The 25960-nt window shown below is 40.9% G+C and overlaps 2 protein-coding genes across 11 annotated transcripts in view; one reads left to right on the forward strand and one right to left on the reverse strand.

The window, feature by feature from the left end:
- The window catches only part of LOC103094333 (zinc finger protein 850-like), a 293282-nt gene that overhangs the window by 94275 nt on the left and 173047 nt on the right, over window positions 1–25960 (forward strand). The window lies entirely within an intron of this gene.
- The window catches only part of LOC100009932 (zinc finger protein 420-like), a 50274-nt gene that overhangs the window by 6958 nt on the left and 17356 nt on the right, over window positions 1–25960 (reverse strand). For 2 of the 6 annotated variants that reach the window (XM_056825098.1, XM_056825096.1), the window contains 2 exons: window positions 4368–4494; window positions 2863–2958 (listed from right to left, as the gene is read on the reverse strand). In XM_056825098.1, coding sequence (XP_056681076.1) covers window positions 2863–2958; window positions 4368–4494 — 223 coding nt within the window. The other 4 variants (XM_056825099.1, XM_056825101.1, XM_056825102.1 and 1 more) reach the window with 3 other exon arrangements.

Genomic DNA, 25960 nt, shown 5'->3' on the forward strand with positions numbered 1-25960 from the left:
AGATGGAATTGACAATCCCCTTGCCTACCTTTAAATTAATCAACAAAAACTGAAACCCCCCCCCCCTCCACATAAACACAAAGTAGGGGAGATTCACAAACCACATACTAAAGTGGGTGACAACTAAGAAATGACTGAACCCCTCCCTGGGCAGTGTTAAGCAAATTAAAAGATTGAAAATGGCTCCCAAAAGTGGAGGACAAGATAGGAAGTGACATACAAAGAGGGCTATAAAATTCTTGAACTTCCTATGCAACCATCTTCGGCTTGAATCAACAGCTTGAAGGACCTGGGGTGGAGACTTGAACAGCTTCTGGTAAGACTGCTCTAAGATCTTCTCCCTTCAGAGCCACTACTTGTGTAAATAAAAAGCTGACACTTTTCCTGGCTTATGGAAAGATTAGCCCTAGGGGGACTGCCTCCCTTTCTTGGAGGTCACCTGGGTGAAACCCTTGCTTTATTCACCACTAGGCCCTCTGGCTGGGGATAAGGAACCCTGGTGGAATGAAGCCAGGGACTGGAGCAAAATATTTAGTGTATTAGGTTAGATATATTCTCTACTCTCCTTTTACATTTCTCTACTTTCACTTTCCCTCTTTTTGTAAACAAAGCTGCTAAAAAGTCAATTTGACTTGAGGCAGCCATGATTTTTTAAAATCAGCAACCATGTTCTTTTATTTTTAGTCCAATTACAAATTTACTTCCTACAAAAGATGCTCACGTTTTCATGATATTCTTAAAAATCCCAATACAGGTGGTGGTGCATTCTCATTGCATCTTAAATACTTGCTAGGACTTTTAAGCCTGGGCAAGTCACAGGAGCTCTGTTGGTCTCAGGCTCCTCAACTATAACATGGACATAATAATATCAAGTGACTCTTAGAATTCCTGAGAATCTAAAGAAATAATATTTATAAAGTGTATGACACATCCTAGGGGTTATTGGTGGCAAATGGTGATTTTTAATTTTATCATTAGAATTTGGATTATTTCCTCCTTTGATTGCTTTTCTCCTTAAACTGTCATTTCACCCCTCTAGTTCCCAATTTCCCTATTCAATTAAATGCATTTCCATTCCCCAATCTTTCCCTCTAGATCATCTCAGAGTGAGATTCAGGATCTGTTGCTTCTTTCTAACCCACCTCCATGTCTGGGTTTGAGATTGTGAACTCCAGGACAGCCCAGACTGCTGTTTCCCTTCCTTTGTATGCTCAGGGCTTATCACAGTTCCTAGAACATATTTATTATTTAACACATGTTTACTGACTGGAACCAGGGCTTATGTCAGACCCAACTTTGTTCAGGATCCTTGTATTCTGGCCTCTCTCCTGGAAGGCCAATGCATGTTCTGGCCTTAGCCATATTTCTGTCTCTCTCTTCTCTCTTACCCTTATTTCTCAGCAGTCAACAGTAACTCTGTGGGAACTAGAGCCGACCCAATCCCAAAGACCCAAAAGGCTTCTCTCTAGGCTCTCATCATTGTAAAGGCAGGTGCTGTGGTCACCTGAGTGTTCAAGAACAGTACAAAGACTGAGCCCCAGAAATCAGGAAAGGGCCTCGGCTGATTAGTTAGGGAAAGTTTAGCCTCAGATCTCTTCCAAATAAGGCAGCAGTCTGCCCTCCTGCTCATGGGCTGCAGGTCAATGGAGAGAAAGAAAATCAGGAAAACAGCTGCCTGGCTACGAGGCTCAATGATCTCAGATGAGGGCTTACCATGGCAAGGCAATCCTGTGACATCTCCCTCATGGATTCCCTTTGTCACCCACCACAGCAGCCTTCCAAATATTTCCCTGGTCACCAGCTCTCTCTTATCACTTCCTCCCAATCCCCACCTCACCTATTGAGCTGAGATCTTGGCCTCATTTCACTAAACAAAAGCTGGACCTCTCTGCAGAGCTCTCTTATCTTTCACATCTCACCCAGCTCAGCTGCCTCCTTTTCCTCTCTGGCCTCAGGATAAGAGGAAAAGGTCATTCTTCTAGCTAAAGAAAAATCTCTTTCCATGGGCAAAGAAGTCCATCCCATCCCTCATCTAAGCCCACCTATTCTTCCCTGCAGGGCCTCATCCTTCTTTCATCTTCAGCCTTTCCCTCACTAAGGAGTTAATGACTCTCTTCCTCTGAGAACCAGTAAACCATTCCTCCCCAATGCTCCAAACACTCTCCATCTCTTCATCTCCATGAAATACTGTCCAATATCTGTCCTCAGGTTCAGGGCTAAACTGCTAGAGATGGCCATTTGCAGTGAGCTGGGCTGGTGACTTTCCCTGGTCCACTATGCTTTTCCTGAGAATACTCAGTCTGGCTCTCCTGAAGCCCAGGCAACCTCCCTCCATTAGACCCCTCAAGTTCTCCTTCCCTTCAGAGTCTTCCCTCTCATGATTGGTTGCCCTGGAGCTGGGATCTAGACGACTTCTACAGAACTGTCGGCATGCTACTATCTGCACCAGTAGAGGATGGGCTCAGTGAGGGGACGAGAGGTCCACTGCAGCCCTTTATGTCCCTCATTACCTAGTCCAGGACCCAGCACAAAGCAGGCCCTCATGCCTGCATCTGGATTCTAAAGAGCTCAGAGGAGATAAGCTCAGCCCTTCTGCCCCCTGCAGGAGACTTCCAGGTGCTTCAGTCCCAAACACTGAATTCTTAAGAGAGTTATAGACTGGTCCCCTGAAGGGAGATGATAGGAAATGGAGTCCAAAAGCCACATCTTACAGATTGAGGCTCAGAGGTTCAATTACTTGCCCAGGGAGCTCCTTCTAAAACCTCTGAAAAACAATTCCAAGTCCGGTCCTCCTGCCCCCAAATCCAGCCCTGGCTTCACCAGAGCACACTGAAGCCTCTGGTCACCCTTTCTCTCCCTCACCTGGGGAACAGCTCCTCAGGTCTTCTTGCTCCAGCATCCATGGGGCTTCCCTCTGCTCCAAAGAAGAGATCACGTCTTCTGGGGGGGCTGGAAGGCCTGGGCATGGGGGATCAGTCAGGGAGGAGGATGGAGAGAAGCTTGTCACTGAGTTAAGTTTAGGGAAAGGTTGGGGAGTCCAGGGACTCCACTCAGAGAATCTCTCCATGGGGTTCCCACAGGATTCTGTCCTCCCCCTTCAGTGTTTGCAATGCAGGAGCCTAGGGTAGTTTGTGCCTGTTACCCTCCTGGGGGACTTCAAATGAGGAACAGCCCCCCCACCCCCCACCCCCACCCTGGTCTGGTCCATTCTGGCAGAAATTGCTAAACTCCCACACTGGTTCCAGGGTCAATGTTGTGGGTCAGTCTGAAGTTCCAGACACAGGGACCTCAAGGGATTGGCATTTGTCCCATCACTCTGACTGCTTCTCCTTTCCTGACATCTCTCTTAGATTCCTGAACTCTTCTCTCAGGAAGTCTCTGCCTTCTCTCCTGGGGAACTCAACAATCCTCGCTGGGGCCAAGGCTGTCTCAGCCAGTCCATTCATTCTGAAAATCACAGAGGAGGGCAAGCAGGGACTGCAGGAGGCTTAAGGGGATTCCTGGGATATCTCCCAGCATATAGGGTGGGAAGAGAAGGGGAAGAAGATCAGGGAACCTGGAGCCAGAACCTTAGGTTCCAGGGCATTTTCTTCAAAGAACGCTGGGCTCACTCCATAGTTTTCCATTATTTTGAAATGAGAGGCAGCTAGAAAGGGAGGGGTTAAGGGCCTGGAATTAGAGGTAGGAAGGCCTCAGTTTACATTTTGCCACAAACAGCTCCTATGTGGGTGCCTCAGAACAAGCCACTTCATTGAATCTATTTCCTCATCTATAAAATGGAGATAATTGTGTCACTGAAAGAAAACCCTCAGCTGAGACTCAGGCCTCATTATAAATGCTTCATCCCTTCCCTCCCTTCCTCACTGGCTCTGCTAGAGGCTTAGGGCAGTAGGAGGGAAGACTAAAGGCAAGCCTGATCTCCTGGGGACACGTAGGAGCTGTGAGCTATGAGTTTATGCTGGTTAAAGAGAAAAAGGTTCCCAATAGTAGATCCACTATAAAGGGGTAGAAGGTAGGAGGAAAACCCTCCTGAACTGTTTTCCCAGACTGGTTTGAGACACTCAATTCCAGGGCAGGGCAGGGCAGGGCAAGACAGGATCAGCTCTGAGATTACTTCCATGTCTGAGATTTGCCATCACACATTTGATCTCAGACTTCTGGAGCACCAAAGGGAAGCCACAAGGTCCCATTACATGATGCAAAGTCCTTTTACAGAGAACCAGGCAGGAGGAGGGCCCTGGCTCAGGGACTCGCCATACCAGCCCTCCTCCCTTCCTCCTGACTGAAAACTGCTCCCAACCCTGCTTCCTGCTGAGGGCGACATTCCCTTGGATGGCAGACTCGGGCAACAGGGAGAGGCTCCTTACCCACAGAGAGCAGGTTCCGGACATTCTCCAGCATCACCTCCCTGTACAGCTCCTTCTGGGAAGGGGACAGGAGGCGCCACTCCTCCCGGGTGAAGTCCACAGCCACATCCCGGAACGTCACCACCTCCTAGAGGAGCCCAAGGCAGAGCACAGAGGGCTGAAATCTACATCAGAATAAAGAGCCCACCTCTGGTCAGTTACAGGAGGAAACTGACCCACAGAGAAGGGAGGGGCCCAAAGTCCCGCCCATTGTCAGTGTCAGAGCCAGCAACACAAGCTGAGTCTGTAAGAGCCCAGGATGCTCCTGAAGGAAGCTGAGGAGCTTCTGATGTGTGAAGGCAAATCTCTAGGGGACCTCCAGGGCAGCTTGGATCCCAAGAGCCCCAGTGATGGGATGTAGGAGTCAGTCACATGTCTGTTGCCCTGGCTGCCAAAGCAGCCAGCATTGGTGTGAGAGTCACCAACTTTCCAGAGCTCAAGAGACAGAAGGAGGAGCTGAGGAAGGTAAAAGGCAAACGAAGGAAGGGAAGGAGGCTTCTGTACCTCCCCTGAAACTAACTGGCTCTTTGGGCTGGGGGTTTGTCTCTTTGCTTTCCTGGTCTTTTGATTTCTGGCAAGTCCAGTCTGAATAAGCTGAATTGAGAATGAGATGTAGAAAGGCTGAGACCTCTCTGCCTCTCTCAAACTCTCTCTCTTTACTAATAAATGTTCTTCAATCTGGTAATGAGCCCCCGGATCAGTCTTTACTCATGACACTGTGGAAGGCACCAGAAAGGAGAGAAGGTGCTCCACAGGGCTCGGGGACTCAGGATGCAGCCCAGACGACCCATCCTCGGAGAAGGCTGAGCTGATCTCGGATCATTTACTTATTGATCCTATTTACTAGGAACTTGTTTTTGTCTGGTAACTGCCCGAGTCCTGCTTCTCTGCCTCCTGACTCGGCTCCACACTCAGCCAGCCTGTAATAGGTGAAGCGCAGAATGCAGCTCTTGGGCACTTCCATCACTCCTCTAGCCTCATTTTGAGGTATTAGCTGACTTTGGAAGACTCAGGCGAGCCCCAGGGAGTCAGCTCTAGTCTTTCTACACCCCCAACCCATCTCAAAAATTTCTGCTTGGCTACCCAAAATTGGGGTCCTGACCTTGCACTACAATCACACAAGAATCTCTTCTTAGTCTGAGGAGAGGAGGAGGGCTGGGGCCTGGATGGCCCCTTATTATCAATTATTCCAATCAGTGACAGTTTCCCTAAATCCAAGCTGCTGTGGCACCCAGCAGGAATTCCTAAGCCTGGACCTTCCCCAGCTCCAAAACCGAAAGGAGGCTGATGTGGGGTCCTAGCTCCTGCTTTGCTCAGGACAGCACAGTGCAGGGGACACACAGTAACCTAATCCTGGGGGTGCTTCCTGGCTGTGTGGGGTTGTAGTGGGGAGACTGAAATGTCAAGGATGTCCGTGCTGCCTTCTAAACCCTAATCCCACCTAGGGGTATCAGGCTAGCTCAATAGATTAAGAGCTGGAACTAGAGATGGGAGGTCCTGGGTTAATAATCTAGCACTGGATAAGTGAGCCACTGGCAGTTAGGAACTTCCTACTAAGAGTCCATAAAGCCCAGCACCCACAACTTTAAAAACACGTGGCCACTGACTTTACCTCTGGGGGAGGAGAAAGGACTGAACTTTTACAAGGAAGTGTTTTTTGTATTTTTTTTCCTTCCCCCCTCAAACAGTCCTTAAAAACTGATCACACCCTCTAGGGCTTATCTACAGACAAACCATTCCCCCCCCCCCCTTCTTTATTGCTCTCTCCCTAATCTTTAGATAACTCCTACCCTCTAGTGTCTTACCCTCATACACAGTTATAGCTTCACTCACAGATGAGAAGTAAAAAACTGCAAGCAATTTAAAATACTACTACTACTAGTAGCAATCTAAGATAATAACATTAAATTGAATACATTAAAATAAAAGAATTATTAATAGTTAAATATTAATATTGAATTAAATTAAAACCAAATTTACAAAATTGAACAAAGCCAAAATTAAAACAAATGAAATGCAATATCAAAAAATAATTTTATAACATCATAATACTATCAATAACAATAATTGTCAATATCAATAACTATTATTAGTCAATAACAACTGTTGTTAGTGATTAATAATGAATAATTTATGGTTGTTTGATTGTTGACTGATATTAATTATTAATAATAATTATAATGAATACACATTCATTATTGGTGCTATTGCTGTGCAACAATCCCTTAGTGCCACACATTAGCTTATTATTTATCCCTATTCTCATTGCCTTCCACAATAACATTGAAGAAATTTGTGTCTCCATTTTTTCATGTTTTAGGAATCTTTCATTGTATAAATTGACCATTCAGCAATTCTCAGACTAGCTTACATAGGCAGATTAAGACAGAGAGACTAGATGTTATGGGAAATACTATACCAAATCAAGGGAAATCAGGAAAAATTCCCCCAGATTCACCCTTGCATAAACTTGTATATTCTTGGGGTGAGCCTAATCTTCCTAAGGAGGATTAGATGATAAAAATGGAAGCTAAAAAACTTTGCAAAGCTTGGATGGACAAGTCCTATACCTGGCCAAAGTACAGATCCTTTGACTTCAAGATCTTAAAAGATTTGAAGTTAGCCATTAAGAACAAAGATTCCAAAGATTATAAATACTGGCTCTTGTGGGCATATCATGTTGATAAATTAACCATGCCCTCCAGTGCGGGAACCATTCTTTCTTTGGAACCAGACCATTCTGGCTTAACTTCTTCAGTTCTTCCTCATGAAACCTTGATTAGATCTAGCAAGAAATACACCCTATCATCCCACCTGGACGATGAGAAAGTCTCTCCTCATTCTAACCCAAATCAGGACTTGAACACTTTGGCTTGTCTCCCTGTCAGACCTCGCTCATCCCTCACTCCTCCCGTCTCCTTTCCTCTCAATCTATTTCTCTACCCTCACTTACCATATAACTCTCAACCCCACCACCCATACCCTCAAGTTTCCTTCTTCTCACTACCCAGTCCCCACCCATATTCCCTATCTCTACCTGAACCATCCCTATCCTTATTTTCTTGGCCATCCATTTCCCTACCCTCCTTCCCCTGACCAACCTTACTATGACTTGTCCTCTTGACCTCACCCATTCTACTATATCTCTGCCTCTCCTCCCCAGCTCCTACTCCTCAGTCTATCTTCATTCCACTCCTCCTTCTTCTCCCCAGTCAGTCCTTCCTCATTCCTCTCCTTCTCCCAATTCCCAACCTCCATCTCTTCCCCACCCCCTTTCTCTCCTCCCTGCCCCAAGCCCCACCTCTGCTCCTCTCCACCCCACCTCCAAACCCACCGCAATGCTTTTACCCTACCTCCTCATCACCTGACCAAGCCCTCCCTCTCCATTCACCCACTCCCCCCTTCCCGCACTTCACTGAAATCCAGAAAACAGGGCAAGCATCAGTTATCACAGATGATTTGAATAAATTCCTATTCCCTCTCAGGGATGTTCCTACTTATAATAGATGTGGAGACTTAGTAAATATTACACATCATAAACCTTTCCACAAGACATTGAGACAGTCAAAGAAAAACATCCTTCCTTTGAAAAGGAGCCTATTCTGCTCATAAATGACATTGAAAGAATTTTCCACACATATAATCCCACGTGGATTTGTGTGGAAGATTTGCTCCAGACCTTGCTAACGGAAAGGGAAATAAATAAGATTCTTTCTCTTGTTAGTCAGACCCAGGGAGAGGGAACACCTAGTTGACTAACTGAAGAACCCAAATGGAATCAAAATTCAGAGCAAGATTACTTACAACTATCCCAGATTAGGAATGTATTATTAAAAGCAATGAGAGCTTGTTCTGATAGGTCTGGTATGTGGACTAAATTTGAAAGTCTAAAGCAGAAAGCTAATGAAAACTCCTCAGTATATAGATAGGCTTATTGAGCTAGGAGGTAGGTATATAGAACTATATATTTCTAGGGAAAGAGATATTAGACAAATCAGAATAGAATTTGTTAAAAACAGTTGTAAGGTAGTTAAGAATAATATGAACCTCAACAAATTAAAAGGAATGGCAATTTATGCTTCTGAAGGACATAAGGAAAAGGAGAAAGAGAACACTGATTTAACAGAGACATTAAAGAAAGAAATAAAGGAATTAACTGCTAAACAGGGAGAGAAGGATAAAGAGAATACACTAATTTAGTGGAGACGTGAAGGAAGGACATAAAAGAATTAACCGAAACAGTTGGAAAGCAAAGCATGGAGAAAGAGGTCATAGCTCCCTTACAAGAAACCACAAAACAACTACTAACATATTACTTTTCTGGAAAGGTGGGTCATGTAATTATGGACTGTAGAAAGAGAAATCAGACAAACAGAAATAGAAGCTTCAGGAATGTCAGTAATAGGAGAAATAGCAATTTGAATGAGGCAAATCATAACTCATCAAAAACCCTGTGCTCAGTGTAAGGGAACCCAGGGAATAGCCAGGAATCTTTCTGATGGTGTGAGAGGGGAAGGCTCTAGAGTTGGGGGTTGAAACCTTCAACTTCCCAGACCCTGATGTATTAATGCCTATTATCCCAGTCCATTTCCCTCCCAAAATAAAGAACCTCACATGACCCTGAAAATTGGGAGCATGTATTATGATTGCCTTTTAGACACTGGAGCTTCCAGATCAGTTTTGGTGAGTAAACCTGATTCTGAATGTAATCCTATTGGCTCTTTGAATGTAATAGGTGTGTTGGGAGTCTAAAGGTTCAAAGACTTTCCCCTCAAATGGTGTCTGTGGGATACCTCTCTGTGGAACATAAATCTTTCCTTTTAATGCCAGATTCACCTACAAATTTGTTAGGGAGCGATGTTTTATGCAAATGTAGAGCCACGATAACATGCTCTCCAGATGGCTCTTAAGAAACTCAAATTGCCTGAGAAATGCTTAAAATTGTTTCCTGTTATTCTTTCAGACAGTCAGGATGTGAGAGAACACCCCACCTTTGAAATCCCAGCTGATATTCCTGAGTCTCTATGGGCTACATCTTCTTCCAATGTTGGCCTACTTAAATCAATTGATCGTTTGCATTAAGACAAATTTAGGGTTAGTATTCCCTACCCAAAGAGGTAATTGAGGGAATTTCCCCAGTGATAGATGAATTAATTAAACAATAAATAATAATCCCATGCAAATCTGAATATAATACACCTATTCTCCCTGTAAAAAAGCCAAAACTAGGTTCTGATGGAAAATGTGCATATAGATTTGTACAAGATATAAGGGCTATAAATAATCATGTCTTAAAAAGACATCCTGTGGTTACAAACACAATAATTTCTTCTATTCCCAGCATAGCCACATACTTTACCGTAGTGGATTTGTGCTCAGTATTTTTCTTGATATCAATTCCTGAGGATTCTAGGCATACATTTGATTATACCTGGAAAGGTTCCCAGTGTGCCTGGTGTTGATTGCCATGTACAAAGGTACATGGAAAGCCCTACCCTGCTGCACAAAATTTAGCCCAAGATAGATAATATTCAACTTGAAGTCATTTAATTAAATATATGCATGATATGCATATATCTTGGCTTCACAAAATATAGCAGCATGCCAAAAAGATAGCAAACATCTTTTAGAATTATATAAGGGAAGCCATGAAGTTTCAAAGGCAAATGTTCAATGGTGTCTCCCCAAAGCGGAATATTTAGGGTTCATTTTAACTTCTGGTTTCCCCTTCTATTTCTCCTAAGCATATTGAAGATATTCAAAACTTAAGTGCTCTCACTAATAAAAAAGAGCAAAGAGCAATCTTAGGAGCAAAAAAATATTTTAGACAATGGCTCCCTTGCTATGGGGAAATCACAAAACCCCTTATAGTGCTAACAAAAGATTCAGTCACTGAACCGCTTAGATTAGAACAAGAATACTTTTCAGCTCTGTCAGATTCTTAAAAAGCTATTTTAGTTATGGGAAAATATGGCTGCAATCTAGACGCGAATCGCTTCCTCTCCCCAACACCCAACTAAATAGACTACCTCAAAAGAACAGAAATCATCTTTGGAAGAACGGAGAGACTCTACAGTAGGGCGCAGCAATGAAGGTACGCGGGGTTTGAGCATTTCCACTCTATAAGAAGGAGAAAAAGGTCGCACCCAAACGTGATCTGAACTACCCTCCCCCACCTCACCTACAGTACCAGAATTGGAACCAGCGTGCTCACAGAGAAAGTGAGTGAGGGATGTCTCAGTAGTGAGTGGGGGGGGCACACCAGGGTCCATGGGATCTAACTAGGACTGCCAGGGACCTACCCCTGAGAGTGGTTACACAGGAGACCCCTAAGCACTGGAGAGCACAGACCACAGGTGCTATTGCAAACTGAGGATGCTGTGGAGACTCCAGAGTCTACCTGAGGCAAAAGCCCCGCTCCTTGCTGTAGTGAGTGGGGGGCACACCAGGGTCTTGGGAACTGACAAGGACTGCCAAGGACCTACCCCTCAGAGAGGTTTCACAGGAGACACACAGGAGATAGAATGGGAAAGCACAGACCATGGACGCACTAGCAAACTGCAGATGCTGTGGAGACGCCAGAACCTGCCTGAGGCAAAATCCCTGCCATGCAACTCCACAGAAAACCTGCCTATCTCACTCAGATTCCTGACAAAAAAGGAAAGGGAAAAGCACCAAAAGGATGGCTCATTGTGCGCAAGACCAACCCTCCAAGAAGAAAGGGGGAAAAGTGACTATTGAAAACTTTTATGGAGGGAAAATCCAGGCCACAGAGAAAAAAAGAGGATGAAATTCATACAAAATCAAAACCTTCCCCCCAAATTAGAAATTGTCCACAAGCTCTTGAAGATCTCAAACTGGAGCTTATCCAAAAGATGGAAACCTGGCAAGAAAAATGGGAAAAATTTCAGAGAGAGGTCAGCAGTTTGATAGATAAGAACTCCCAATTGGAGAAACAGCTGGAAGCCTCAAAAAGCAGGATAGACCAAACTGAACAGGAAAACCAGTTCTTAAAGACCAGAATTAAGCAACTGGAAGACAATGATCTTGGAAAACAGCAAGAATTAATAAAGCAAAGTCAAAAAGCTAACATTTTAAAAGAAAACATAAAATATCTCACTGACAAGGTGACAGACCAGGAAAACAGAGGAAGGAGAGAAAATTTGAGAATCATTGGTCTACCTGAAAAGCCAGAGATAAACAAAAATCCTGATGCCATACACAAGAAATAATAAAAAAAAACTGTCCTGAAGCTCCTGAAGAAGGGGACAAAATAGAAATTGAAAGAGTTCACATAACACCCTCTGTACTAAATCCCCAAAAGACAACCCCCAGGAATGTAATTGCCAAACTCAAGAACTTCCAAGCTAAGGAGAAAGTCTTACAAGAAGCCACGAAAAGAAACTTCAGATACAAAGAAGCACCAATCAGGATTACACAAGACCTGGCAGCGGCTATACTAAAAGATTGCAAAGTCTGGAACATGATATTCAGAAAGGTAAGAGAACTGGGTTTTCAACCAGGAATCACCTATCCATCGAAACTGACTATATACTTCCAGGGGAAAGTATGGGCATTCAACAAAATAGAAGATTTCCAATTATTTGTAAAGAAAAGACCAAAACTCAGTGGAAAGTTTGACATCCAAACACAATGAGTAAGAGAAACATGAAAAGGTAAATATGAAAGAAAGGGAAAAGGAGAAAAATGTTTTTTATTCTTTTATTCAAACTCTCTTTTATAAGAGCTACAATTAGATAAATTTTATATATACATATATATTAATATATGAGGAAAATGTTATGTGTAACTCAAAAATTTTATGCACTAATAGAGTAATCAGAAGAATCACTCAGAGGGAAAAGATTGGGGCATTAAGATGATTTGGAGGAAAAAAAACAAAAAGAAAGAAAAAGGGAGCTGGAATCGATGATGGTACCAAGACATACTTGAAGATATAGAAATAAATTAAATAGAATTATCTTTGTCACACAAAGACACACACGGGAAGGAGAGTGGAAGAATTCTCTTATAAGAAGGAGAGGAAGAGAGTGCTAATTGGTATTACTTAAACCTTACTCTCAGTGAAGTCAAGTCTGAGAGGGAAGAACATTTAGATCCATTGGGATCTTGAATTCTATCTTATCCAACAGGGTAAGGGAGAAGGGAAAACTTGGGGGGGTTGGAGAGGAGGGAGTTCAAAAGGGGAGGGAAGGAGAGGGGGGAGGGAAATTAGCAGACCCCCCCCCAAAAAAAAAACAAAACAAGAAGGGAACAAAAAAGGGAGGGGCCAAAAAGGGAAGCATAGCAAGGGAGGGGACTAAGGGGACAGATTTAAAGTAAACCACTGCTTTAAAAGCTTATAGCAAAAGAAGAAAGGTCAGAATTAGGGGAGCATATCAAAATGCTGGGGAATTCACAAGTGACAATCATAACTTCGAACATGAATGGGATGAACTCATCCATAAAAAGTAGACAAATAGCAGAATGGATTAGAATCCAAAACCCTACCATATGTTGTCTTCAAGAAACACACATGAGGTGGGTAGATACTCACAAGGTCAGAATTAAAGGTTGGAATAAGACCTTTTGGGCCTCAACAGATAGAAAGAAGGCAGAAGTTCCAATCATGATATCTGACAAAGCCAAAGCAAAAATAGAACTGATTAAAAGGGATAGGGAAGGTAAATACATTCTGAAAAAAGGGAGTATAGACAATGAGGAATTATCACTAATCAACATGTATGCACAAAATGGTATAGCTCCCAAATTTCTAATGGAGAAACTAGGAGAATTGAAGGAGGAGACAGTAAAATTATACTAGTGGGAGATCTGAACCAACCACTATAAAATTTAGATAAATCAAAATAAATAAGAAAGAGGTAAAAGATGTGAATGAAATATTAGAAAAATTAGAGTTAATATATGGAGAAAAATAAATAGGGACAAAAAGGAATACACCTTCTTTTCAGCAGCACATGACACATTCACAAAGATTGACCATATATTAGGTCATAAATATATGGCCTACAAATGCAGAAAAGCAGAAATAATAAATGCAACCTTTTCAGATCATAAGGCAATAAAAATAATGATCAGAAAGGGTATATGGAGAGCAAAATTAAGAATCAATTCAAATTAAATAATATGATACTCCAAAGTCAGTTAGAGAAGAAATCATAGAAACAATAATTTCATTTAAAATGACAATGGTGAGACATCCTTTTAAACCTTATGGGATGCAGCCAAAGCAGTACTCAGAGGAAAATTCATATCTCTGAGTTCATATATTAACAAACAAGGGAGGGCAGTTTGAATTGGACATGCAAATCAAAAAACTTGAAAGAGAACAAATTAAACCCCCCAGAAGAAAACCAAATTAGAGATCCTAAAAATTAAGGGAGAAGTTAATAAAATCGAAAATATAGAACTATTGAACTATTGCTAAGACTAGAAGCTGATACTTTGAAAAAACAAATAAAATAGACAAAGTACTGGTCAATGTAATTAAAAAAGGGAAAGAAGAAAAGCAAATTATAGATGAAAAGGGTGACCTTACCTCCAATGAAGAGAAAATTAAGATAATCATTAAAAACGTCTTTGCCCAATTTTATGGCAATAAATATGCCAATCTAGGCGAGATGGACAAATATTTATAAAAATATAAATTGCCTAGACTAACAGAAGAAGAAATAGAATTCTTAAATAATCCCATATCAGAAAAAGAAATCCAACAAGCCATTAAAGAACTCCCTAAGAAAAAATCCCCAGGGCCTGATGCATTCACAAGTGAATTCTATCAAACATTCAAAGAACAGCTAATCTCAATACTATACAAACTATTTGACATAATAAGCAAAGAGGGAGTTCTACCAAATTCCTTTTATGACACAAACACCGTACTGATTCCAAAGCCAGTTAGATCAAAAACGGAGAAAGAAAATTATAGACCAATCTCCCTAATGAATATAGATGCAAAACTCTTAAATAGGATACTAGCAAAAAGACTCCAGCAAGTGATCAGAAGAGTCATTCACTATGATCAAGTAGAATTTATACCAGGAATGCAGGGCTGGTTAAATATTAGGAAAACCATCCCATAATTGACCATATCAACAAGCAATCCAACAAAAACCACATGATTATCTCAATTGATGCAGAAAAAGCCTTTGATAAAATACAACACCCATTCCTATTAAAAACACTAGAAAGCATAGAAATAGAAGGGTCTTTCCTAAAAATAATATATCTAATAAAATATTATATATAATATATAATAATATAATACAACAGTATATATCTAAAATCATCAGCAACCATTACCTGCAATGGGGAAAAACTAGATGCATTCCCAATAAAATCAAGGGTGAAACAAGGATGCCCATTATCGCCTCAACATTGTACTAGAAACATTAGCAGTAGCAATTAGAGAAGAAAAAGAAATTGAAGGTATTATAACTGGCAATGAGGAGACCAAGCTGTCACTCTTTGCGGATGATATGATGGTCTACTTAAAGAATCCTAGAGAATCAACCAAAAAGCTAGTGGAAATAATCAACAACTTTTGCAAAGTAGCAGGATACAAAATAAACACACATAAATCATCAGCATTTCTATATATCTCCAACTCATCTTGGCAGCAAGAATTAGAAAGAGAAATTCCATTCAAAATCACCTTAAACAACATAAAACACTCTAGGAATCTATCTTCCGAGACAAATGCAAGAACTATATGAACACAACTACAAAACACTCTCCACACAACTAAAACTAGGCTTGAGCAATTGGAAAAACATTAACTGTTCATGGGTAGGACGAGCTAATATAATAAAAATGACCATCCTACCCATACTTATTTATCTATTTAGTGCCATACCCATTGAAGTTCCAAAAAACTTTTTTACTGAATTAGAAAAAAAAAAACACAACAAAGTTCATTTAGAAGATCAAAGGATCAAGGATATCCAGGGAAATATTAAAAAAAAAATGTGAAGGAAGGTGGCCTTGCAGTCCCAGATCTCAAACTATATTATAAGGCAGTGGTCATCAAAACAATTTGGTAGTGGTCAAGAGACAGAAAGGAGGATCAGTAGAATAGAAATGGAGTAAGTGACCTCAGCAAGACAATCTATGACAAACCCAAAGACCCCAGTGTTTGGGACAAAAACCCAGTATTTGTTACAAACTGCTGGGAAAATTGGAAGACCATGTGGGAGAAATTAGGTTTGGATCAATACCTCACACCCTACACCAAGATAAACTCAGAATGGGTGAATGACTTGAACACAAAGAAGGAAACTATAAGTAAATTAGGTGAACACTGAATAGTATACATGTCAGACCTTTGGGAAGGGAAAGATTTTAAAACCAAGCAAGACTTAGAAAGAGTCACAAAATGTAAAATAAATAATTTCGACTACATCAAATTAAAAAGTTTCTGTACAAACAAAAACAATGTAACTAGAATCAGAAGGGAAACAACAAATTGGTAAACAATCTTCATAACAAAAACCTCTGAAAAAGGTCTAATTACTCAAATTTACAAATAGCTAAATCAATTGTACAAAAAAACCAAGCCATTCCCCAGTTGATAAATGGGCAAGGGACATGAACAGGCAGTTCTCAGCCAAAGAAATCAAAACTATTAATAAGCACATGAAAGAGTGCTCTACATCTCTTATAATCAGAGAAATGCAAATCAAAACAACTCTGAGGTATCACCTCACACCTACCAGATTGGCTAACATGACAGCAAAGGAAAGTTATGAATGCTGGAGGGGATGTGGCAAAGTAGGGACATTAATTCATTGCTGGTGGAGTTGTGAACTGATCCAACCATTCTGGAGGGCAATTTGGAACTATGCCCAAAGGGCGATAAAAGACTGTCTGCCCTTTGACCCAGCCATAGCACTGCTGAGTTTGTACCCCAAAGAGATCATAAGGAAAAGGCTTATATAAGAATATTCATAGCTGCGCTCTTTGTGGTGGCAAAAAATTGGAAAATGAGGGGCTGCCCTTCAATGGGGGAATGGCTGAACAAATGGTGGTATATGTTGGTGATGGAATACTATTGTGCTCAAAGGAATAATGAACTGGAGGGACTCCATGTGAACTGGAACAACCTCCAGGAAGTGATGCAGAGCGAAAGGAGCAGAACCAGAAGAACATTGTACACAGAGACTGATACACTGTGGTACAATCGAAAATAATGGACTTCTCCATTAGTGTCAGTGCAATGTCCCTGAACAATCTGCAGGGATCTAGAAGAAAAAAACACTATCCCAAAGCAGAGGACAAACGGTGAGAGTAAAAACACTGAGGAAAGGCAATCACTTGACTACAGGGGTGGAGGGGATATGATTGAGGAGAGACTCTAAATGAACACCCTAATGCAAATACCAACAACATGGAAATGAGTTCAAATCAAGGACACATGTGATACTCAGAGGAATCACATGTCGCCTATAGGAGAGGTGGGGGGTGGGGGGGAGGAAAAGAAAATGATCTTTGTTTCCAATGAATAATGTTTGAAAATGACCAAATAAAATAATGTTTAAAGGGGGGGGGGTGAAGCTATCTTATCTGCTCCTGTTCTAGGTATCCCACATTATGATAAATCATTCACTTTACACATATATGAAAATGGTGGCTTCTGGTGTTTTATCCCCAAATCAAGGAACGGTTCAGCGTCTGGTTGCTTAGTATTTGGCTCAGCTAGACCCAGTAGCTTCAGCAGCACCACCATGCCTTGGAGGTGTAGCTGCCATAGCTTTATTGGCAATTAAGGGAGCTGACTTAGTATTGGGATGCCCATTAACAATTATGTGCCCACATGAAGTAGATGCATACTTGCTCAGGCATAGGGCACAGGAATTCTCTGATCAAAGACTGACAAGATATGGAATAAATAACCTTATTAAATAATGAAAATATAATTTTAAAATGTATAACTCTCAATCCTGCCACCTTGCTTCCTGATTTGACACTCTCAGGAGAACCATTACATAGTTGTGAAACTTTAGTGTCCATGGCTGAAAAATTTTGAGAAGATCTCCTGGATATTCCTTAGGCAATCCAGATCTAGTCTTATTTACTGATGGTGCTTCTTTCATGAAGGATGGTATATGTTATATTGGAGCTGCTATAGTCACAGAATTCGCCACTGTTTGGTTGGCTTCACTACCCTGAAATATAAGTGCTCAAGGTGCAGAACTGATAGCCCTAAGACATGCCTGTATAATTACCAAGTGTAAGAAGGTAACAATATATACAGACTTGAGACGCATTTGGAATTTGTCATACAGTTCATATGTTATGGCTTTAGGAAGGATTTTTAACCTCACCTTGAAAAACTATAGCTACTGCTATTTTTAATTATTAATGAAGTTTTTTCTGCTCTCCAGCTACCCAAAGCCCTATCTGTAGTTCATTGCTCTGCCCATACAGGTGGAACTGATCCTGTCTCTAATGGTAATGACCAGGCAGATACCTCTGTGAAGTTAGCAGCTATAGAAGGACCTGAATTAATTTTAACATTATCAACAAATAATGAATCAGATTTAGCTGATTCCTATAATAAAAAAGAAGTGGGAAAATGGAAGCAACAATTTAAGGCAAAACAGATAAATGGAGTATGGATGTCACTTGAAGGAAAACCCCTGCTCCCTAGAAGTTTTTATCACCAAATATGCCAATCTGTGCATAAGAACAGTCACTTTGGCACTCAGGGTCTTGTAGACTCTGTTGTGTGAATCTTAAAAAACTACTCAGACTCTACTTTAGAAGATTTGACTTAGCTGTTCCCTTATTGTAACAATGGAGATACTTGGTCTAATAAGGATCGGGAATGTATTGGGAACTTTTAAAATTACTCCGTCCTAATTAGAAACATTTTAGGGGAAGATAAAAGTTGTAAACTCCTGTTTGAACAATGAAGGCACTTAACTCATACCTTATAGTGAAGCTAGAACTTAAGCTAAGTCTATTTTTAGATCTAATACAAAAAGGTGTTAAGTACCTATAAAGGTTAAATGAATCACAAAAAGGTCAAGTAACTCACAAAAGGGTGAGCTTAACAAAGAAGTGTTTAGTACCCAGAAGATATAATCTAACCAGAGAAGGTGGGACCTAAGAGTGGTGGGAACTAAGAATGGGCAGTCCTGGAAAAAAATGTCTACAGTGATTGGTAGATGTGAAAATTTAGGGGAGGTAACATAAGAGAAATAGAAGGGGTAAAAAGTCAGTTGAAGCAATTCAGTTTGGAGTGGATATTCTGAACTCAGTTCAGGATATTGAGTTCAGTGGAGGACTGGAACCCAGCTTGGAGACCGTCTCGTGGGAAGTGATAGGACTGACTCACTTACCTTTAGGCTCAGGGAGGCCACTTTGGCCAAGGCCTTTATCTACTGCCTGGCTCAGCCTGAGCCAGAGCAGTTTAAATTAACTCTCTCTCTCTCTCTCTCTCTCTCTCTCTCTCTTTCTCTCTCCTTTCCTTAATTCCTTCTCTCTATATTAATTAAAATCTCCATAATTTCCAGCTGACCTGTATCTTATTATTTGGGAATCATCCCTGGCAACCAATTATTTAGATTTAAGTCAAAACACTAAAATTATCTTACAGTTGAAAAGGTATAGATAGCCCCTGGTATAATTACCATAGCCTCTAAAGTGTGTGAAGATGGGTCCACTTGCTAGGCATATAACCAGCATGCTTTTTGACTCAAGGCTTTTGGTGGGCATCCTTTGGCTTATACACTTTTTGAGCATTTACAAATTGACTTTATTACCATGCCTAAAGCTGGACATTACAAAGTTTGTCTAGTCATAGTGGAACAGCTGTCCAGATGGCCTGAGGCTTTTCCTAGCGCCTGAGCCACAGAAGCTTTTGTTGCTAAGGTGCTTTTAAGAAAACTTATCCTTTGCTTTGGCCCACTAGTACAAATTGATTCAGACAGGGGAACCAATTTTACTGATTCTGTTTTGTCCCAGATTTATTCTTATTTGGGGATCACCCTCAGAGCTCAGGCCAAGTTGAGAGAATGAATAGAGAATACCATCATTAGAAAATTGTGCACTGAGACTCACTTAAAATGGCCTGAAGTCAGGGGGCAGCTGGGTAGCTCAGTGGATTGAGAGTCAGGCCTAGAGACAGGAGGTCCTAGGTTCAAATCTGGCCTCAGACACTTCCCAGCTGTGCGACCCTGGGCAAGTCACTTGACCCCCATTGCCTAGCCCTTACCACGCTTCTGCCTTGAAGCCAATACACAGTATTGACTCCAAGATGGAAGGTAAGGGTTTAAAAAAAATGGCCTGAAGTCCTCCCCTTAGCTTTGTTTTAACTTCGTAGCAGACCTAGGGAAGACTCACATATCTCACCATTTGAGATTCTTTTTGGACATTCCCCAATGCAGGCTAAGCTATTCACATGCATACGTTCTTACGAGGCAGGGACACTTCTATTGATTCTCTTATACAGGATTTACAGGTCAAATTGTAAAAATTCCAAGAATCTGGAGCTGTAGTACAAGCAGGAACTCTAGACTTCTCACTCCAAGACATATACTGAGGAGACAAAATATACATAAAGAATTTCAAGAGTACTGGAACAACTCAGCCTTCCTGGGAAGGATCATTTCAAATACTGTTAACTACTCCAACAGCTATTAAAATTGGAGAAAAGGACTCCTGGATTTATTGCTACCATGTAAAATGGGTACCTTCTATTGATATTGAATGACTGTATCCTGTTACATTTATTATATTTACTGATTGTTTTAAGATATATATACATATATAGATATATATATTTAAGTTCATATATGAATCTTATCTATCACATCCCACTATACTTTTTCACCTTCAATTACTGTGTTTTGGCTATTAGCTATATGCTCTGTTATGTTGTCTTTATTTGTACCTTACCCCTATGACTGGACTAGTGATAATACCTGTAAACCTTAAAATTTCTCAGACTTATGAATGTTGGAAATTTCCCCATTGGGGAATCTTCTACTTGGAAGAATTCCCTAGCAGATAGTGAGAATTCTACTTGAATGTGAAGGCTCCTTGCCTTGGGAGTATCCCTACTCCACCCTACTTAAGACTGCTTTGGGACAGAGGGCTCATTGCTGAACAATGAAAGTACTTTGATCCATGCTTATGGAAGGGACAGGAAGTTCTTTGAGTCATGACTGTTTTAGAATTGATACAATGGGATACTAAGTACCTATAAAGGTGAGGCAATTTGTAAACTACTTAAACCTAAAAGGGTGATAACTTATTCAGAGGTTTTTTCTTAATGAAATTTGTCAACACAGCAGCATTTTTTTCTGACTTACTAAAGAGATTAAATCTACTCAGCTGTGAATTCAGAAGGGGTTGTCCTTTGGAAAACGTCTACTGTGATTGGTAGATGTAAGGACTTAGGGGAGGTGACATAGGAGATTTTGCCCTTAAAAATAAGAGCTCAGAGAAGAGCTGGATCTCATTCTGAGGGAGCTCATTCTGAGAAGACTCATTCTGAGGGAGCTCATTCTGAGAAGACTCATTCTGAGGAACTCATTCTGAAGGAGAGCTCCTTGAGGAGCTCCTCTGAGGGGCTCTGTCCCACTGGGGTAGGAGCTCTGGAGGGAGGCCCTTTGAAACAATCTCTGGCTGGAAGGCTCTTTGAGGAAGGAAGCTGGCCTGGTGTCACTAGTATCCTTGTTTAGTCAGACCTTGTGGTGAGTGTTAAAAAACTGACTGATTTCTCTCTTAAGACTCAGGTCTAGGCCATATTGGCTTGAGGCCCTTCATACTTATTCCTTTCTTACTCTCTCTCTCTCTCTCTCTCTCTCTCTCTCTCTCTGATTACTCATTGCATTGTTAATTAAAATCTCTATAAAACCCAATTGACTTGGGTATTTGAATAATTGGGAATATTTCCCTGGCGACCACCTTCTATTTGATTTTAAAACCCAAGACACTGTAGTGAAACATATTTCTGCGGTCAAAATTACTCACCCTCTCTTATATCTATCACAATTTATATCTTCCACTATTTTAATCACTACAGTTTAAGACCTCAATCCATTTTAAATCTCACATACCATTATGAAAGTCCATAGATAAATTGGACAAACTCTTCTGAGGAAAAGTTATTGGGCTTCATGGATACTGGGTGAATCACCAGAGCCATCAGAATTCTGTTTTGTAATGGGCAACAATTCCAGTTCACAGTAATGAAATGTTACTACACTTTGCAACACAAGGAGGTCACATGTTGCCTAATGGCGTTTCATTCCTTTTAGATTTGTAAACTATCACATTAATGATTATGGGTGGATTCCATCAAAATGGTTACAACCTGTATCAGTTACTTTTGAAAAATTTGATGAGCTAAAAGTCTCAATTGATTTAATGGGTCTTCAGAAGTGATTTTCAGATACCTAGAACCACCACTACCTATGACTGATCATTCCCCCACCTTTGACTTATGTGTAAGAAGAGGCAAAGGTCCATTAAGTAAGTACATGGGTGACAAAATGAAGTACAACTGCAGCATTCCATTCCCTACCTCCACATTTATCTGTCCTAGAGTACAGTTTAAAAGTGCAATGGATTTTCGCCTCTTATGGCTGTTTCAATCTCATCCTGGAGGAGGGAGGATTTCACATCCGGTTTGGTCACCCCTGGACAGTTCTATATTTGTAACTCCTCAGCTTACTCTACCTGTATCCTGTATCCAAATCAACAGTCAGAAATCTAGGTTCTTGGTGGCATTCTAGAGCTAAGAGGTCAAGACCAAGTCAGTAGCCTCTTCATCAGCAAGACAGAGGTTTTTCGGGGCTCTCCTGCCAAATTTTGGAAAGATGACATTAACAGACTGTTAGAAATATATCAACTAAGTTTGAAAGACTGGCTCAAGACAGAGCATAAGCCATCTCTTATGCGACTGACTCCTTAGCAAAAAGTTTTACAAAATACTGGCCCTTAACATGCTCACAGCCTCATCAGGAGGTGCTTGTGGATTTATTAATCAGTCTTGTTCTTGTGTAAATAGGTCTGGAGAACTTGTGACAAATATCCATGAGCTTCAAAAGCTTTTTTTTTAAACCCCTACTTTCTGTACTGGAAGCAATACTGTGTATTGGTTCCAAGGCAGAAGAGTGGTAAGGGCTAGGCAAAGGGGGTCAAGTGATTTGCCCAGGGTCACAGCTGGGTGTCTGAGGCCAGATTTGATCCTAGGACCTCCTGTCTCTAGGCCTGTCTCTCAATCCACTGAGCTACCCGGCTGCCTCCTCAAAAGCTTTTAAATGACAGAATAAGTAGCTATAGAGACTCATGTGAATCCTAATGATAGCTGGTGGAACCTCTCATGGCTGTAAGGAACAGGTCTGTTAGTAGTTACCCTACAACGGACTCATAATTTTGGAGATTTTGGTACTTCTTAGAATCTGCATTAGTTGTACTTCTGCTTTTAAAAGGCTTTTACCTGGTGAAAAAATCATGTACTCACACTGGATCCTGGTGAAGTTAAAAGGAAATAGATCTCATTTTTGAGTGAACAACCTTTGTGTTGTGCCTCTGCTTGGCTAACACAATTGCCACATGGAATGTGAACTATGAAATTAAGATTTTTTAATATTTGCAATAGGATATTTCATTTTTTCCACATCCTTTGTAGTACTTGAAGCACATTAGCCCTAGTAACTATGCATACCCCAAAGCTTTGGACTATGGAAACCTGCCATTTATTGATAAATGTTATGGGACTATGATTAATGATTGTGTATGATTCCAGGAGAAGGGAACAAAAGAGCCACTATACAGTGCCAAGTAGTATGAGGTCAAAGAGACCAAACAATCAAAATGGGATTGATGAGAATCTGCATAGTGCCTAGGAGCATAAGGTCAAAAAGGACCAAGCCAATCCAGGTAGGATTGTTGAACTTCTGCTCAATATGAAAGGACTTGAACCAAGTATGAGACTCGAGGTTGTGGAACATAACATATGTTAAGACACAGGACTTCTTGTACCATACTCCTTGTGAAGCATCCTCCGTCAAGTACCTTAATTTGGCTATCATCCTGGTTCCCCCTATCTCTGACAGTGAAGGTAAAATCAGATCAAGGCATGATTTTCCCATTTGCTGCTGAAACCTATTATAGTTTGGCAATTTTCTGTAGTACTGGCTGCAAATGGGTAAAGTGCTGTATTGCTGCTATTGTCCTACAGGATTGTGGGAAATAAATCCCTTTATCTGGGCCTTGCTAGTGAATTAAGGGCCTGTTACAGGGTTGTTAATACTCAGAATTTTGTACATGCAAGATTTTTATTTTTTAATTACCATTTTTATACAGAATTTAATTTTTGTTCTTTTAATTGGGATTGGGGGGGGTTGGTTTTCTTTTCACAATTGTTTCACATACCTCATAACTCAGCCATGCAACCCAGGGTGATTCTGGTGTTGGTCAACATCCTCCTTGGGGTGATTGTGTAATTATCCTAAAATCCAAGATTTAAAATCTTTGGGAGAAATGTCAGGAAAAGAAACTTGCCAACACCCCAAATCAAGAAAACAGATCCTTTTGGAGGTGCTGCCAAGATGCCTGCTGAAGCCACACATTGCATCAAAAGATCCAGAATGAACTTTGGGATATGATGACTGAACTGAAGGGAGTTGAACATATTTATTTTTAATGTAAACTCTTATACCAAAGGGGATTGTCACCTAATTGGCATTTTTTCAATGCGTCTATCAATCATTTTTTTGTCTTTGTTTTTTTCGCTCTAATCTCTAATGACTGTAGCTTCCTCTTAGAAAGTGAAGCATTGTATATGCTTTTAGCTAGAAGATATTTAGATTTAGATTTAGAAAAAGTAATTATGTTTAAATGATCCATTGGGAGACTAGTCTCCCAAAGGATCCCAGGGGGATTAGATTTCATTCCCTCCCCCTCCTGGATTGCCAACCTGGTTCATCATCAGTTTTCACATGCCAGCTCTGTGTCCATGAATGTAAACAAATGAGGGTGGGTGGAGCCCACCTCAGTCTTTTTGATCACTCTACTTCCCCGGAGAAAGTAGGATGGTCAGATGGAGGATGCAGCAGGATGGGCTACATGTGGATAGACTTAGAGGAAGAAAGACTTTAAACCTATGCTTAGCTACCTTTTCAATCTCAGGTAATTAATAAACTTCATGGAAAACAAGAACTTGTAGATATTAATTTAAATATAATAAGATCCTGCTCTCTCATACTCTGTAACATCTCTCTCGTGCTCTGCAATTCCTGGTTAACCTTATCTCCCCTGATCCTTCTTCCAATGCACCATACTCTCCTGTCTCTTCTCCCACACCACAACCAATCCCAGCCCCAAGGAAATTCTGTCCTCCTACCATATCTGTTTCTACTCATGCTGCCTCAGTATCCCCACAGTCAACTTCTGTGAATTTCAAAACTCCTCCACCCTATTCAGGCCATTCTTTAGAAGATCAGATTTAGCTATTTCCTGATCAATAACAATAGAGATACTTGGAATAACAGAATCAGATCTTGGAAACTACATTCTCCACCCTACTCAGTGTAACAAGATTAGGAAGGATTTAATTCTCAAGATTTAATTATTTGAGAATATGGCCTTCAACAGTCATGTGCAAAAAAAGGACAGACCTCTGGGCGGTCCAAAGTCAAGCTTGAGCCACCATTGGCACATGTGAGATGCAGGGAGTGAGGTAGAGAACAGCCTCTGGAGTTCTCGGGACTTCCTGTGAGGAGGGTTAGAGTTCAGTTCGAGGCTGGAGCTTGAGGTTGGAGGAGCCCCGCAGACTGCTTTCCTTCAGATTGGTCACATGAGTGATAAGGACTGATCTCTTTCCCTGCCTTGGCTCTCCAAGGCCTTAATGCCCTCTTTGGCTCATCCTGAGCCAGAGGGGTTCTGAGCTAAGCTTCTTTCCTTCTCTCTCTCTCTTTCTCCCCCTAATATTTTCTTCTTCTAGTTTTAATTAAAACACCATAAAAATTTGGCAGCTGACTTGGGTATTTTATTATTCAGGATTTCCCTTGACGACCATTTAAATTTAGATTTTTTTTCAGTCTCAACCATAATATTCACCCTTCACACTTCTGAGGTACAACAACTATTGAACGATTCCTATGAAAGCCTTTATCTATTAAGGGCAGTGCCAGAAATAGAACACAATGGGGATGTGGTAAACCTAAGACACCATATACCTTTCAGTCTGCAAGAAATAAAAGAATTAAAATATGATGTTCTTTGTTTTGAGGACAAGCCAATTATGGTAATAAAAACATGGCTAATGTATTTTATCAATATAATGTCTTATAAGGATGTTGAAAATTCCTCAACACTTTTCTAACAGAACATGAGAAAAATAAGATCATCTCTCATGTTAACAAAGTCTGAGGGCTCATTGCAGCACACTGGCCATCTCATGATCTTGAATGGGATTATAACAACCCCAGGGACCATTTGCAATTATATCATTGTAGAGAGGCCATTCTAAAGGCAATGTGACAATGCTCCGAAGATATGGTCCAAATTTGAACGCA

Source organism: Monodelphis domestica, chromosome 1, assembly GCF_027887165.1.
Source record: "Monodelphis domestica isolate mMonDom1 chromosome 1, mMonDom1.pri, whole genome shotgun sequence".
In the NCBI taxonomy this organism is placed as follows: Eukaryota; Metazoa; Chordata; class Mammalia; order Didelphimorphia; family Didelphidae; genus Monodelphis; species Monodelphis domestica.